This window comes from Asterias rubens, chromosome 4, assembly GCF_902459465.1.
Source record: "Asterias rubens chromosome 4, eAstRub1.3, whole genome shotgun sequence".
NCBI lineage: Eukaryota > Metazoa > Echinodermata > Asteroidea > Forcipulatida > Asteriidae > Asterias > Asterias rubens.
The window spans coordinates 10,989,707-11,003,273 of NC_047065.1; the positions used below are offsets into that span (position 1 = coordinate 10,989,707).

Consider the following 13,567-nt stretch of genomic DNA (forward strand, 5'->3'; position numbering starts at 1 on the left):
ATTCCAGTCCGCCGTTTCGCAAATACCCTGGTGTTTTCGAAATGGCGGACTTGGAAAAGCAGGCTCTACCAGGGTCTTTTCTAAACGCAGGTATTTTTCCAGGTCAGGATCCAAAAGTACTCAAAGCCTGCTAAATCCATTCGCCGTTTCTAAAACGCCCAGATAAAACCAACCCTGATGTGGTAGCGCCACCAATTGGCGGTGTATTTCTCGGCTGCTGAAACGGGGGAGATGAAACTGGTCCGTGAACTGGACCCACAGCCGGTGTGTATTTTCATAATTGTAAGGCCTACAATAAGTATTCTGGCAAGAGAAGATCTATCAAGGTATGTTATGGAAAACCAAAGCAAATTATTTATTTTGGTAGCGTACCTTACTTCAGTGTTCAAACAAGCGTACTTCATTTATTTACTCGAAATTGCCCAACTTGCCTATTCCTTTGTAAAGTACATTACTTACCAATGCATAATACACGTGTACATGTGTATATCATAAGGCCTGTGCAATACCAGATACAGTACTTCTGCAGTATTATCTAGCCTGCACCAATAAAGTATCTAAACACTTTACTAAGGGTCAGATTTAGCGGAACTTGAGTTTAGTAGGCAACAAAATAGTTCGTTAATTCTGTTCACAGTTACTGACTGAGCATTTTGATTGACACCAGTATTATGTTGCACTATGATTATGAATGATGATGATGTTGTTTTGTGGATTCATTGATGGGCACCTGAGTGGCGTAAAGTCGAATTTGAAAAGTTGCAAAAGCCCATTCACTCAATTCCAGAACCTTGGGAACTAGCACTTAAGCATCACATATACAAATTCAAGACAAAAGACACCAATTTGTTCTGTTTACCTAGCCATGAAATTTATTGAAGTAACTCCTCCGACTTCTAACATCACTGCTTATAAGTATTATCTGCTTTATCTCATAAAATCTAACTGCTGACTGAAGATGGCCCTCAATTAGTGTGTCCTCCATCACTCTCCTGAACGACAAGGATACGTCTTCCTTTACTGTACTCTCAATAAGACATCTGATCAGTTCGGTCAGTTCAGCCATCGTATAGTCTTCTTGACCTCGAAACACCTTTCCCTGTTGGTTTATTCCTCCCGTCTTTGACACCTTTGCTTTGTTGTTGACAATTGATGCTGATGTTCATGGCATTCGAATTATCCAAAACACAACAAACAAATCATTTATAAAAGGCGGGCAAAAATAATGCTGGTCTCATTCGTCACAGTACATCGCTCTTGCTTGAATAAGTGCTTTTGCAACTTTTGAAATTCGACCTTAAGCCACTCAAGTGCCCTTAAATCTGCCAGACAACATCATAGCGCAACACAATATGTGTCAAAATGCGCAGAAGATAACTGGTAATCGAATAAACTAATTATTTTGTTGCATACTAATTCAGGTTCCGATTGGTGAGTTTTATTGTGTCCATATTATTTTGTGATTTATGGTTGTAAATTTACTCTTTTTCGATGTGCTTTTTACATACAGAGGCCTAAATCCCATGCCATATTCCAAATTCATCATGACAGACCAAAACAATACATCAGGCCTGTATGCTATTGCTTCGTTTTTGAAAGGGCAAGGGCACCCTTTGAGGAAATTATAAATTTGTACTTTAGCATTTCAAAGACACCAAGGCAATGACCAGGGGCTACGGAGGCAATCGCCTTCATTGTCTCCGTGAAGTATCAGGCCTGCTACATGTAAATAGCTTCATTCATGTTTTACTGTTAGTTCATGTCAGCGCAATAAGAAAATATAGTCCTCAAACAATCTAGTAATCTGCAAAAATAAATTAACTGATTTTTGTCTGTCTTTCTTCTTGCAGAATTTACAAGCTAGATCCCAGTGTAGCCGTTAACATCCCAATGTCAACACGCACACTAGTAAACTTTCAAGACATTTCCCTAAGCCCAAGACAAAGCAGGTGACAGGGACATCCCTGTGTAGGAAGAAGCGTTCTTCGCCCAGGTCCGAAGAGAAGGTGGCTCGAAGTAGGGAGATGTCTGGCAGTCGGGAGTGAGAATTGACGAAATGGGAGGAAAATACACCATGCAGAAGAATGGATACGATGAGATTGCTGCTGTGGCTGAGTGTGAGGTAACTTTTACAAGATTCAAATCCATCAAAGTCAACAATCGAGCAAAGCAGAGGTTACTTTGTATTGGGATTAGTGTTTTGGGGTCATTTAAACATGGTTTCATGGGGCTTCTCTGATGTGGGGGTTGGGGAGGGGGTGTGTCTGGCGGGCCTAATGCAGTCTGATAGTTGATACTTGTATGAAGAATAGTGTTTTTGGTCAATTCAACTTGGTTGCAGGTACTTTCTCAGATGGTAAACCCAGGGAGAGGGGATAGAGGGTGTCTGGCGGGCAAAATAGAGCAGACAATTTGTCTGGCTGTTGATCTTTTCATTGGGAATAGTGTTACTGGTAATTTCAACTTGGTTTCAGGTGGTTACTCCAATGTTGGGGGGGGGGTGTCTGCAAACATTGTCTGGTGGCTGATACTCTGTATTCAGTATACTTTTTTGGTAATTTCATTTCAACTTGCTGGCAGGTAGTTCCTCAGATGGTAAACCCAGGGAGGGGGGGGGGAGGGGGTGTCTGGGCGCAAAATGCAGCAGACAATTTGTCTCGTGGCTGATATTTTTCATTGGCAATGGTCTTATTGGTCATTTGAACTTGGTTTCAGGTGGTTCCGATGGTGGGGGGGGGGGGGGTGTTGTCCATGGCAGGCCTAATGCAGCAAAGCAGAGGATACTTTGTATTGGGATTAGTTTTTTGGGTCATTTAAACATGGTTTCATTGGGCTCCTCTGATGTCGGGGGGGGGGGGGCGCAGGGAGGGGGAGGGGTTGTCTGGCGGGCCTAATGCAGCAAAACATTTGTCTGGGGGCTCATATGTGTTTAGGAAGTAGTGTTTTTGGTCATCTCAACATTGTTTCAGGTGGTTCCTCCGATGTGGGGGTGGGGTCGGGGGGGGGCGTGTCTGGCAGGCCTAATGCTGAAGACATTTTGTCTGGTTGCTGATACTTGTAGGAAGAATAGTGTTAGTGGTCATTCCAACTTGCTGGCAGGTAGTTCCTCAGATGGTAAACCCAGGGAGGGGGGAGTGGGTGTCTGGGGGGCAAAATGCAGCAGACTATTTGTCTGGCTGTTGATCTTTTCATCGGGAATATAGTGTTACTGGTCATTTCAACTTGGTTTCAGGTGGTTCCTCCAATGGGGGGGGGGGTTGTCTGGCGGGCCTTACACAGCAAAACATTGTCTGGTGGCTGATACTATGTATTCGGTATACTTTTTGGGGGTCATTTCAACATGGTTTCAGGTGGTTACTCTGATGGTTAACCCAGGGGGCGGGGGGGGGGGGGGTTGTCTGGCAGCTCATTCGTCGCATAGGAGATATTGATTTTGGTCATTTCAACATGGTTTCAGGTGGCTCCTCCAATGTTGGGGAGGGGGGGCGTGTCTGGCGGTTGATACTTGTACGAAGAATAGCGTTACTGGTCATTTAAACTTGGTTTCAGGTGATACCTAAAAATTAATGTTTGATTCAGCTCATTATTTTGCCTCTTTGTTGGGTGTCCATGCGCCTCGGCAGATATCCATATCTGACTATGTCAGGTTATCCACTAAATGTGCCTGTACTCAAATATTGGTACCCTGTTCGTTTAACCAAAGTGCTCTTGGCTACTGGTCCATATGAGACAGTTTATTGAAAAAGAGTCAAGGCACTGAGCTCTTATGTAGGTTTTTAACAGACACGGATAGAGAGGATGAATATTTAACAGCATCATTTAAAGACATGAATATTTAACAGCATCATTTAAAGGCAATGGACACTATTGGTAATTACTCAAAATAATTATCAGCATAAAATGGCCTAGCAGTTAAGAGCGGCAGGTTCAAGCTCTGGCGTTAGATCAGTAGAGTGTATGTAGGTTTGAGTCCCGGTCAGTACACTTGTGTTCTTAAGAGTCAGTTCAGGTAAATAATTGACATACTTGCTCACGGTCAAAAAATGAATTTTTTTTATACTTTCTGGGTGGAAGGGCCTTGGGGTGCAAGTAAACAAAAGTGCATTTTCAATTCCATATATAGCCCGTTGCCATGGTTACGGCTCATTTTGTTTTTTGGCCATTTTTGGCAGATTTTGGGGTCTGAAAAACTGGTTTTTAGCTCATTTTTACAACTCCACCCCACCAAAATGCTAAATTATTTCAAAAAAACCTAGTATATCACTACAAAGTATCATCCTTGGCCTTCCTTGAGAAAAAAAATTATTGCTTTAAATATCACCCTTGTGCCATTTTTGCATCGTTTATTACAGTATGTTTTTAGAACTTGCAAAATCGCCATTTTTACCCTATTTTTGGACCCCAAAATGTCAACTTGCCAGGGGTCTCAGAAAATTTTCCTTTCGGCTGTGGTGAGGGCCAACATTGGTATTCTCATATCTGGTGAGAAAAACTTGGGCAATTGTATCCTGTTGTGACAGTACTGCCTCAAAACTAGACTTTTTCCCCAATAACATGAAAAAATGCTTTTTAAGGGTCTTTTCAAATAATATTGACATACGTGTCCACGGTGAAAAAAGGAATATTTTTTCTTATACTTTGTGGATGGTAGGGACTTCGTGTCCAAATAAACAAAATTTACATTTCAAATCATTATATAATACGTTGCCATGATAACAGTTCGTTTGTGTTTGGGGGTCTGAAAAACTGTTTTTTAGTTAATATTTACAACTCCACCCCACCCAAAACCTTTTCTATCACTACAAATTACCATCCTTGGCTTTACTTGAGACAACAAATTATTGTTATAAATTTCACCCTTGTGCTATTTTTAGAATGTGCATTAGAGTATGTTTTTAGAACTTGCAAAATCAACATTTTTAACCATATTTTTTACCTCAAAATTTCAGGAGAATATTCAGGAGAATATTTTCCTTTCGGTTTGAATAGGGCCAAAATTTGTCTTTTTATTTCTGGTAAAAAAACTTGGGCAATTCTATCCTGATGTAACAGTGCTGTCTCAAAAGTAGACCCTTTTCCCCAAAAACATGGAGAAATGCATTTTGAAATATTTGTTTCATTTTGAATTTATAACAGAAAGAAGTAATAATTCCATCAATCTGGCAGCTTTTCATATAAGCACTCTGTAGGCTTAGTGCATTACCCAACATTGATCAGGACTTGTTGTTGACCTAAATCTTAGAATTTACCCCACATTGGCTCCGCCCCTCTCATATTTCTTGACATTGCATAAAACAAAGTTGTGTGAACAGCGCCTCTTTTTTGAAAGTCACATTTTTTAATTCCCCTTGCACATCAAGAAAGTTTGTGCTGTCTTAATTGTTATTTGTTCTCAGAATATTTCCCATTTGGTTGTGATTGGGCTATCATTGTGGTTTGCATGTCTGCTGGGGCGAAGTATTTTTTTCCAAAAACAAGAAAAATTCATTTTGAAGATAACCCTTAGTTTGAATTGATAAAACACAAAAACGAGCATGATCGTTAAACACTGTTTCCATGCTCTTTAAAGTAACAAGTACAACATTTTTATTTTTAAGCCACAACCGTGCTTTGCCACTGAGAGTTCTTGTTTTGTCATGACTACTTTACCTAGTTGTCCAGGTATGATTCACAAGAGAAGTAGTGCGATGAGCGTTCTTTACAAGTTGTCTATACATGGCCTTATAACAGTCTAATTGGTCCCCTGCCTGCTACCAAACTAAACATTTTCATCCCCATCAGAACAAAGAGGCTCTCAAAGTGAGCAAGTACTGTCTCCAAAGTATCTAAATGGCCTTTCACCTGTCTTAGCCTCCGGTAAGCAGTTCCCCCACCCATGGTGGGGTTCCTTTCAATTGTACTGTTGCAAACAATAACAGAGTTGGTTTATTTAACGTGATAAACAAATTCAGCAGGTAATGTTTGACAATGTTTTTTGTTGATCGTTCTCAGAGACAAATATACCAAATATGAATTAGTAAGATAGTGAATGGAAAAAATAATCAAACTAGGATGAATAAACTTTTGTCACTGCAATTGCATCTTACTAATTTAGGTTGAGCAGGTGCAAGTATTTACAACTTCTTTCAATGTTGTTTCATTAAAGGAAATAGTTGCCTTGGATCGGTCGAGTTGGTCTTTGAAAAGCGTTTGTAACCGTTTATTACAAAATGCATATGATTAGAAAGATATTTTAAAAGTAGAAAACAATGATCCACACAAGTATCACCCAAAAGCATCTTTCTAAGCATATGCATTTTATAACAAACGGTTACAAACACATTTCAAAGACCAGTTTGACCGATCCCAGGCAACGTGTTCCTTTTAAATGATCTCTTACGCTCATCTCGCAAATCGTTAGTATCATTGTTTTTAATAAGATCTTGGCAAACTTTTTCCAACACTTTTAAGCGGAGGCTTTTTAATTTCCCACATTTGTGCTGGACATGATTGGATGCTCCAAACCATCTGCAGCACAGAAACTATATTGTTTATGATCTCTATCTCTATGAAAAGTTTTACATTTGGTAGCAGGCAGGGACCAAGGAGAGTAGGCCCTGTATTAAAGCAACTTGTAAAGAATGCTCATCGCACTCTACTTGCAATGGGAATCATAATGTACCTGTACAATAGGTGAAGTAGCCAAATCAAGAACTCTCAGTGGCAAAGCATTCACTTGGTTATGGCTTGGTTGGATACCATTATGTTTAAATAAAAACTTTGTATTCAATACTCAAAGGGCATGGAAACAGTGTCAGATTTTTACAAGCATGCATTGTTTTTGAAAAGAATTACTATAGTTGAGGCAGGTAGTGTCACAACAGGATACAATAAACCCAAGTGTTTTCTCCCCAGAAGACATGAAAACACCAATAATCGCCCCAATCACAACCGAAAGGGAACACTTTCAAAGAAGAGGCGCTATTCACAACACAATGTCAAGAAATATGATCGGGGCTGGGCCGCCAAACTCTAAAATTTATGTCACCAAAAGTTCCTGATCATTGTTGGGTAATCCACTAAGCCTACAGAGTGCTTAGCAAGAGCTGCAAGATTGATAGAATTATTACTTCATAATGTTAGAAATTCAATATGAAGAAAAAACAATTCAAAATGCATTTTTCTGTTTTGGGAAAAAAAGTCTATTTTTGAGACAGTACTGTTACATCAGGATACACTTGCCCAAGTTTTTCTTACCACAAATAAAAAGATTAATTTTGGCCCTAATCAAAACCGAAAGGAAAATATTCTTAGACCCCTGAAAAAATGAAATTTTGAGGGAAACAAATATGGTAAAAATGTTGATTTTGCAAGTTCGAAAAACATACTCTAATGCACAATCTAAAAATAGCACAAGGGTGACTGTCATTTTTACAAGCATGCATTGTTTTTGAAAAGAATTACTATAGTTGAGGCAGGTAGTGTCACAACAGGATACAATAAACCCAAGTGTTTTCTCCCCAGAAGACATGAAAACACCAATAATCGCCCCAATCACAACCGAAAGGGAACACTTTCAAAGAAGAGGCGCTATTCACAACACAATGTCAAGAAATATGATCGGGGCTGGGCCGCCAAACTCTAAAATTTATGTCACCAAAAGTTCCTGATCATTGTTGGGTAATCCACTAAGCCTACAGAGTGCTTAGCAAGAGCTGCAAGATTGATAGAATTATTACTTCATAATGTTAGAAATTCAATATGAAGAAAAAACAATTCAAAATGCATTTTTCTGTTTTGGGAAAAAAAGTCTATTTTTGAGACAGTACTGTTACATCAGGATACACTTGCCCAAGTTTTTCTTACCACAAATAAAAAGATTAATTTTGGCCCTAATCAAAACCGAAAGGAAAATATTCTTAGACCCCTGAAAAAATGAAATTTTGAGGGAAACAAATATGGTAAAAATGTTGATTTTGCAAGTTCGAAAAACATACTCTAATGCACAATCTAAAAATAGCACAAGGGTGACTGTTACAGCAATAATTTTTTGACTCAAGTAAATCCAAGGATGATACTTTGTAGTGATGTAAAAGGTTTTATGAAATAATTGTGTTTTTTGGTGGGGTGGAGTTGTAAATATTAACTAAAAAACAGTTTTTCAGACCCCCAAATCGGCTTAAAGTGGCCTAAACACAAATGAACTGTTACCATGGCAACGTATTATACAATGATTTGAAATGTAAAATTTTTTTATTTGGACCCCAAGTCCCTACCATCCACAAAGTATAAGAAAAAATATTCCTTTTTTTTTCACCGTGGACACGTATGTCAATATTATTTGAAAAGACCCTTAAAAAGCATTTTTTCACGTTTTTGGTGAAAAAGTCTAGTTTTGAGGCAGTACTGTCACAACAGGATACAATTGCCCAAGTTTTTCTCACCAGATATGAGAATACCAATGTTGGCCCTAACCACAGCCGAAAGGAAAATTTTCTGAGACCCCTGGCAAGTTGACATTTTGGGGTCCAAAAATAGGGTAAAAATGGCGCTTTTGCAAGTTCTAAAAACATACTGTAATAAACGATGCAAAAATGGCACAAGGGTGATATTTAAAGCAAAAAGTTCCTTCTGGTCATTGTGGGTTGTTTTTACAAGTTGGAGTCGCATTACTTCTTGATTCAGTTTTTGTACGTCGGCAGCAAGTCTCTCGTTGTCACCCCTCATTCCGCTCAGGTCGATCTTCAAGTTGGACTTTTCGTGTTGTAGGATCTTGATGGTTTCACTAAGACTCACTGCATGTCTTTCATTCTCCAAAATCTTGGTCGAGTTGTAAACCACGATCTTTTCATAATCTGATTGAAGAGCTTCCAACTTGGCCGCCATATCGTCTATCATTGCATCTTTCAATAGGATTACAGAGTTCTGTTCCCCGTCGACATCAACCGTGTCCTTCCCAAGATCTGTGGTATACAAAGTTATCTCACCCATCTGGCGCGTCACCTCCGCGGTATTGGTCGTCAAGCTTCTTGCTAATTTCAAACGACTTCGCATAGGGGAATTGCCTCGGGTAACCGTGACCCCGATTTGACCTCTACTTCCGGGTCAACCGGAAGTGGGACCAAATCTGAAGAGTAACACAACCGATTTAATTTTTTTCTTTAGTTATAGATTCCTAAGCATTAAATTTTGTTGGGGAAAATCCGTGACCCCATTTTGACCTCTTCTTTTGGGTACACAACCGATTTTCAAACTTTTTTTCAGTTATAGACTACTTAGGCATTAAATGTTAACTTTGAAAACTTAGACCCCCATGTTGACCTTTATTTCCGGGTCAACCGGAAGTTGGACCTTATCTCAAAAACAACCCAATCGATTTTCAGACTTTTTACAGTTATGGGCTACTTTGGCATTGGACTATCGCATCGGGTAGGTATGACCCCATGTTGACCTTTATTTCCGGGTCAACCGGAAGTGGGACCTTATCTCAAGAACTGCACAACCAATGTTCAAGTTCTTTTCAGTTATAGACCCTTTTAGCTCTAAAGATTGAACTTGGATTACCTTGACCCCAAATTGACCTTTACTTCCGGGTCAACCGGAAGTGGGACCATGTCTCAAAAACCATGCAACCGATCTTCAGTTTCTTTTCAATTATAGACCCCTTGAACCTTGAAAATTAAAAAGGAACAGCTCTGTGTTTGTTCACAAACACTTGATGTCTAGTTTTGTTTAGTATCTTGTTTGTGCCTCCCTGTATTTGGCTATTTACAGCAAGATTTGACTTTACTATCCCGATTGCCACTTATCTATATCAATTTTATTCGTCTTTTTGAATCAAACGCATATCATGTTTGTTTTTTACTTGTTGTGTTTTCTGATTAAAATTACTTTTGATAAAATTTGTGGATGGATTTTGAGAACTGACTTGTTAAATATTACATGAAAATGTTTGAATAATATGAACAAAATGTCACACTCACCAGATAATCCTCGAATTCCTTCTTCGAATGCAACTCTTTCTGAAAGTGGGAAATGTAGTAGCCAATATTCGATTATCAAATATTACAGTTCACCTCTAAGATTTGCCTGCCAGTTATGAAACATGTCAAATGTCATGGGTGCATGAAAAGATAACTTGCCTTGTTTTCCATGTTACGTTTCACACAGAAGCAAACCTCAATGATATACTTAAGAAACCGAAACACAGTCATCAAGGAGGGAATCAAGTTAAAGGGTGGTGGGAGAGTACCAACGGGTTGCATGTATGTTTGCCCACACTGCTGCCCGGTGGAACTTCCACTCGGTGTCTGCTTGTTCCTGTAAGAGTCATAGAGAGAGATAAGAGAGGGAGATAGGGAGGTTGGGTGAGAGACAATGGGGCGATAATGACAATTAGTTGTAGTTTATTGATATCGTGTAAATAATTGTAATTTAAACCATTTTACTCTCAAAATTTGCATTTAGTAATAAATATCTCGAGTCAAAAATATACCTGACCGCAATTCAATCCATAAACGTACCGGTGACCTATCTTTATGTAGTCCCCAGAGGAGTTTAACTATGGGTACGTTCGTTTAGCTTCCCTGGGTCGACCCCGGTGTGTGGCGGTTTTTTCCAGGACGAATGTGGGTAATTATCTGCACACGTTCGTCCTGGATAAAGAAAACGCCACACACTGGGGTCGACCCGGGGAAGCTAATCGAACGCACCCTAAGAGAGGTTGCGTGACCCCGCAAAAAAGTTCGTTGTGCGCGCCGTCGGCCATGTTGAGTACTATTTCTGTTGGTAACGCGTCGTCTGCTCGCAACAGCAGACGCACGTTTGTAAGCGAGAAAGTTGGTTTTTCTCCGATAGACATATTTGGTGAAGGTTTTCTTTCAGTATTTTATTTGGTAAAACAATGAACTACATCTAGCATATAATATTAACTCCGGATAATGCAAGTCAACGCCGGTCGATACTTTGAGAAAATACTAACGAATGCATTCGTTAAAACAACAATTGTTAAAACAACAAATTAGGTTGTGATACACGAAGTGTGGGCCTTTGGACAATACTGTTTGCCGATGTTGTGCGATTGCTTTAAGATGCAAGACACTACAACATCATCACCACAATATTTACTGTAAAATCGTTTCTCTGATTATATTCCAACAAGGGAATCAATGTGTGGTGAAGAGGTTTTCAACTAGTGGTTTAATCCCAACGAGGCCTGGTTCTTGATCGTCGAAGTAAATCATCAAGAACCAAGCCTCGGCGGGTTTAAACCACTAGTTGAAAACCGGGTGAACAACTTCTTACAAGGGAATGCTGTGCGCGTCGCGCGTATCGCATGATGTGGCCGTTGCTCTCGACCAATAGGAATGAAGAAACTGTCTTATAAGCACAGGTGCTAATTCGCGTGTCACGCCCATGTTTCAACACTTGTTACTGGTCATGAACAAAGGTTTATACACACCCACGTGACGCGCTCTCCACCAATAGGAATAGTGAAACTTTCTGAGGTATTTATGAATGACGGATTAGTCTTCCTGGGGTGACATATAATTAATCGGTCCGTGTTTTTGGCGATATCTCAAAAACGCGATCACCTTTTGAAATGAATAATTATTTTAACCAAACATAATATTATAGTTAAGCAGCGCTTGTGCTAGTCTTGGTGCAATACGTTTCTCGTTTCCCTTTCACGCACACCGCGGCCAAATTACCAACAACGCCCCGCGTGGACTATTAAGTGAAAGGAAAACGAGAAACGTCTTGCACCAATCTACACGTAGGTCTTGTGGACGACGTATGCAGTGTGCTGCTTGCGTATTTTGCGGATGCTCAAAAAATATACTGTTGTATTTACAAAAAACCAAGACTCAAACTGAAATTATTGCCGCTTTTGTGGCATTTTGAATAATAATTGTATCATTGATTTCTTTGATGAATTTAAACACATCACCGATATCATAAAGGGTTTTGTGTGGATTCGTGTTAGGGAGCACGTATCTATTTAACCGCCCGAGAGCTAGGCCGAACCGGGCCGAATCTGGCGGTTTGCCGATCCACAAAAGAAATGACTGCTGTCATGAATAATCCGCATATCGGGGGTTAAAGTTGCTCACCTTTGCTCATTAAACCTTCACAACCTCAACACAATGGAGTTGGGTCTGGATGGGCCAGGGGCACCAACAATAGGCTCCACGGGTCCTTTGTCAAGTGGCGCGTATGCTTGGGAAATCTTGTGAAATTTCAGGTAGTCATCTTTTTGGGGATTTTTTTCTTTTTCAGAGAGACAATACTGGTGGTTGACAGCATAATTGACATCGGCAGCACATTATACAACACTCTTGAGGATCATGGCAGACACCAATCAGCCTCGTGTTATGTTGTGGGCGGTTTACCGTTCATGCTCCACGGCAACCATGCGAGCCTTAAGCACAATCGAAGGAGGAAAATACTTCTACGAGCCCTATACCGCTGCTGCATACTTTGGCCCAGAAAGGGTGTTTCCGAGAGTGAATAGTGTACCTGACAAGGCTACCAGTGATCTTCCTGGTTCGGACCTCGCCTACGATAACCAGGTGAATACATTTTCCTGGGTAAAACAGACATTAGAAGAAGAACATGAAGGGGCCAGACTAGTATTCGTTAAGGATCACGCATACAGTCTGAAGATAGCAGGGAAAGGTTGGGATGAAATCCCAAATGGATATCGGCACACTTTCCTTATTCGTAATCCCAACAAAACAATTCCATCATGGAGGAAACTCAACTTGGAGTTCAAACCATCTTCTGGAACAATGGATGAAGAGCAGATGGAGGCGTGGCAGGATCTACAGATGGGCAGTCTCGCAGGAGGGTTTCACAGCTTGCTTGAGCACTACGAATACGTCAGAGAAAACCTTGACCCCAACCCCTTCGTCATGGATGCTGATGATCTCCTGGCCGACCCGGAAGCAATGATACCGGCTTACTGTCAGGCAACAGGGACACCTTTCAGGAAAAAGATGGTGGAATGGGGAGAAGACAACGGAGTACCCGCCCAAGCCAGATGGATCATTTGCCGCCCCAATCTGGCATCATTTCAACTCCATTGCAAACAAAAGGCTATCACTGCCGCTTGCTTCTCAAAAGAAGTGGAATCGGAGATCAAATCGATACCAAGTCCGAAAGTAGCTGCACTCATTCAGCGTTGTATGCCCTTCTATGAAAAACTTTACCAGCAGCGCCATGTTCTAGAGTGATAACATCATCTGCGTGGTACGTGCGGGTTTCGTACGGTCTTTGAACGACCACTTTGGACCTGCGTAATGCCTACATTGGTCTAAAGGCAGTGGACACTATTGGTAATTGTCAAAGACTAGCCTTCACAGTTGGTGTATCTCAACATTATACATAAAATAACAAACCAGTTAAAACTTTGAGCTCAATCGGTCATCGAACTTGCGAGATATGAATGAAAAAACAAAACACCCTTGTCACACGAAGGTGTGTGCGTTTAGATGGTTGATTTCGAGACCTCAAGTTCTAAATCTGAGGTCTCGAAATCAAATTCGTGGAAAACTTCTTTCTCGGAAACTATAGCACTTCAGAGGGT

The 13,567-nt window shown here is 40.4% G+C and overlaps 1 protein-coding gene across 1 annotated transcript; it reads left to right on the forward strand.

Moving 5' to 3' along the window:
• Window positions 1–212: 212 nt before the first annotated feature.
• On the forward strand, window positions 213–13,361 carry LOC117289428. Its single transcript, XM_033770549.1, has 3 exons — window positions 213–326; window positions 1,851–2,122; window positions 12,259–13,361. Exon 3 carries the CDS (start codon window positions 12,327–12,329, stop codon window positions 13,212–13,214), a length of 888 nt encoding a protein of 295 aa, XP_033626440.1. The 5' UTR covers window positions 213–326; window positions 1,851–2,122; window positions 12,259–12,326; the 3' UTR covers window positions 13,215–13,361.
• Window positions 13,362–13,567: the final 206 nt, after the last annotated feature.

What these genes read in the sequence shown, in the direction of transcription:
- LOC117289428 (XM_033770549.1), top strand. Translation starts at nt 12,327, where the DNA reads ATGGCAGACACCAATCAGCCTCGTGTTATGTTGTGGGCGGTTTACCGT.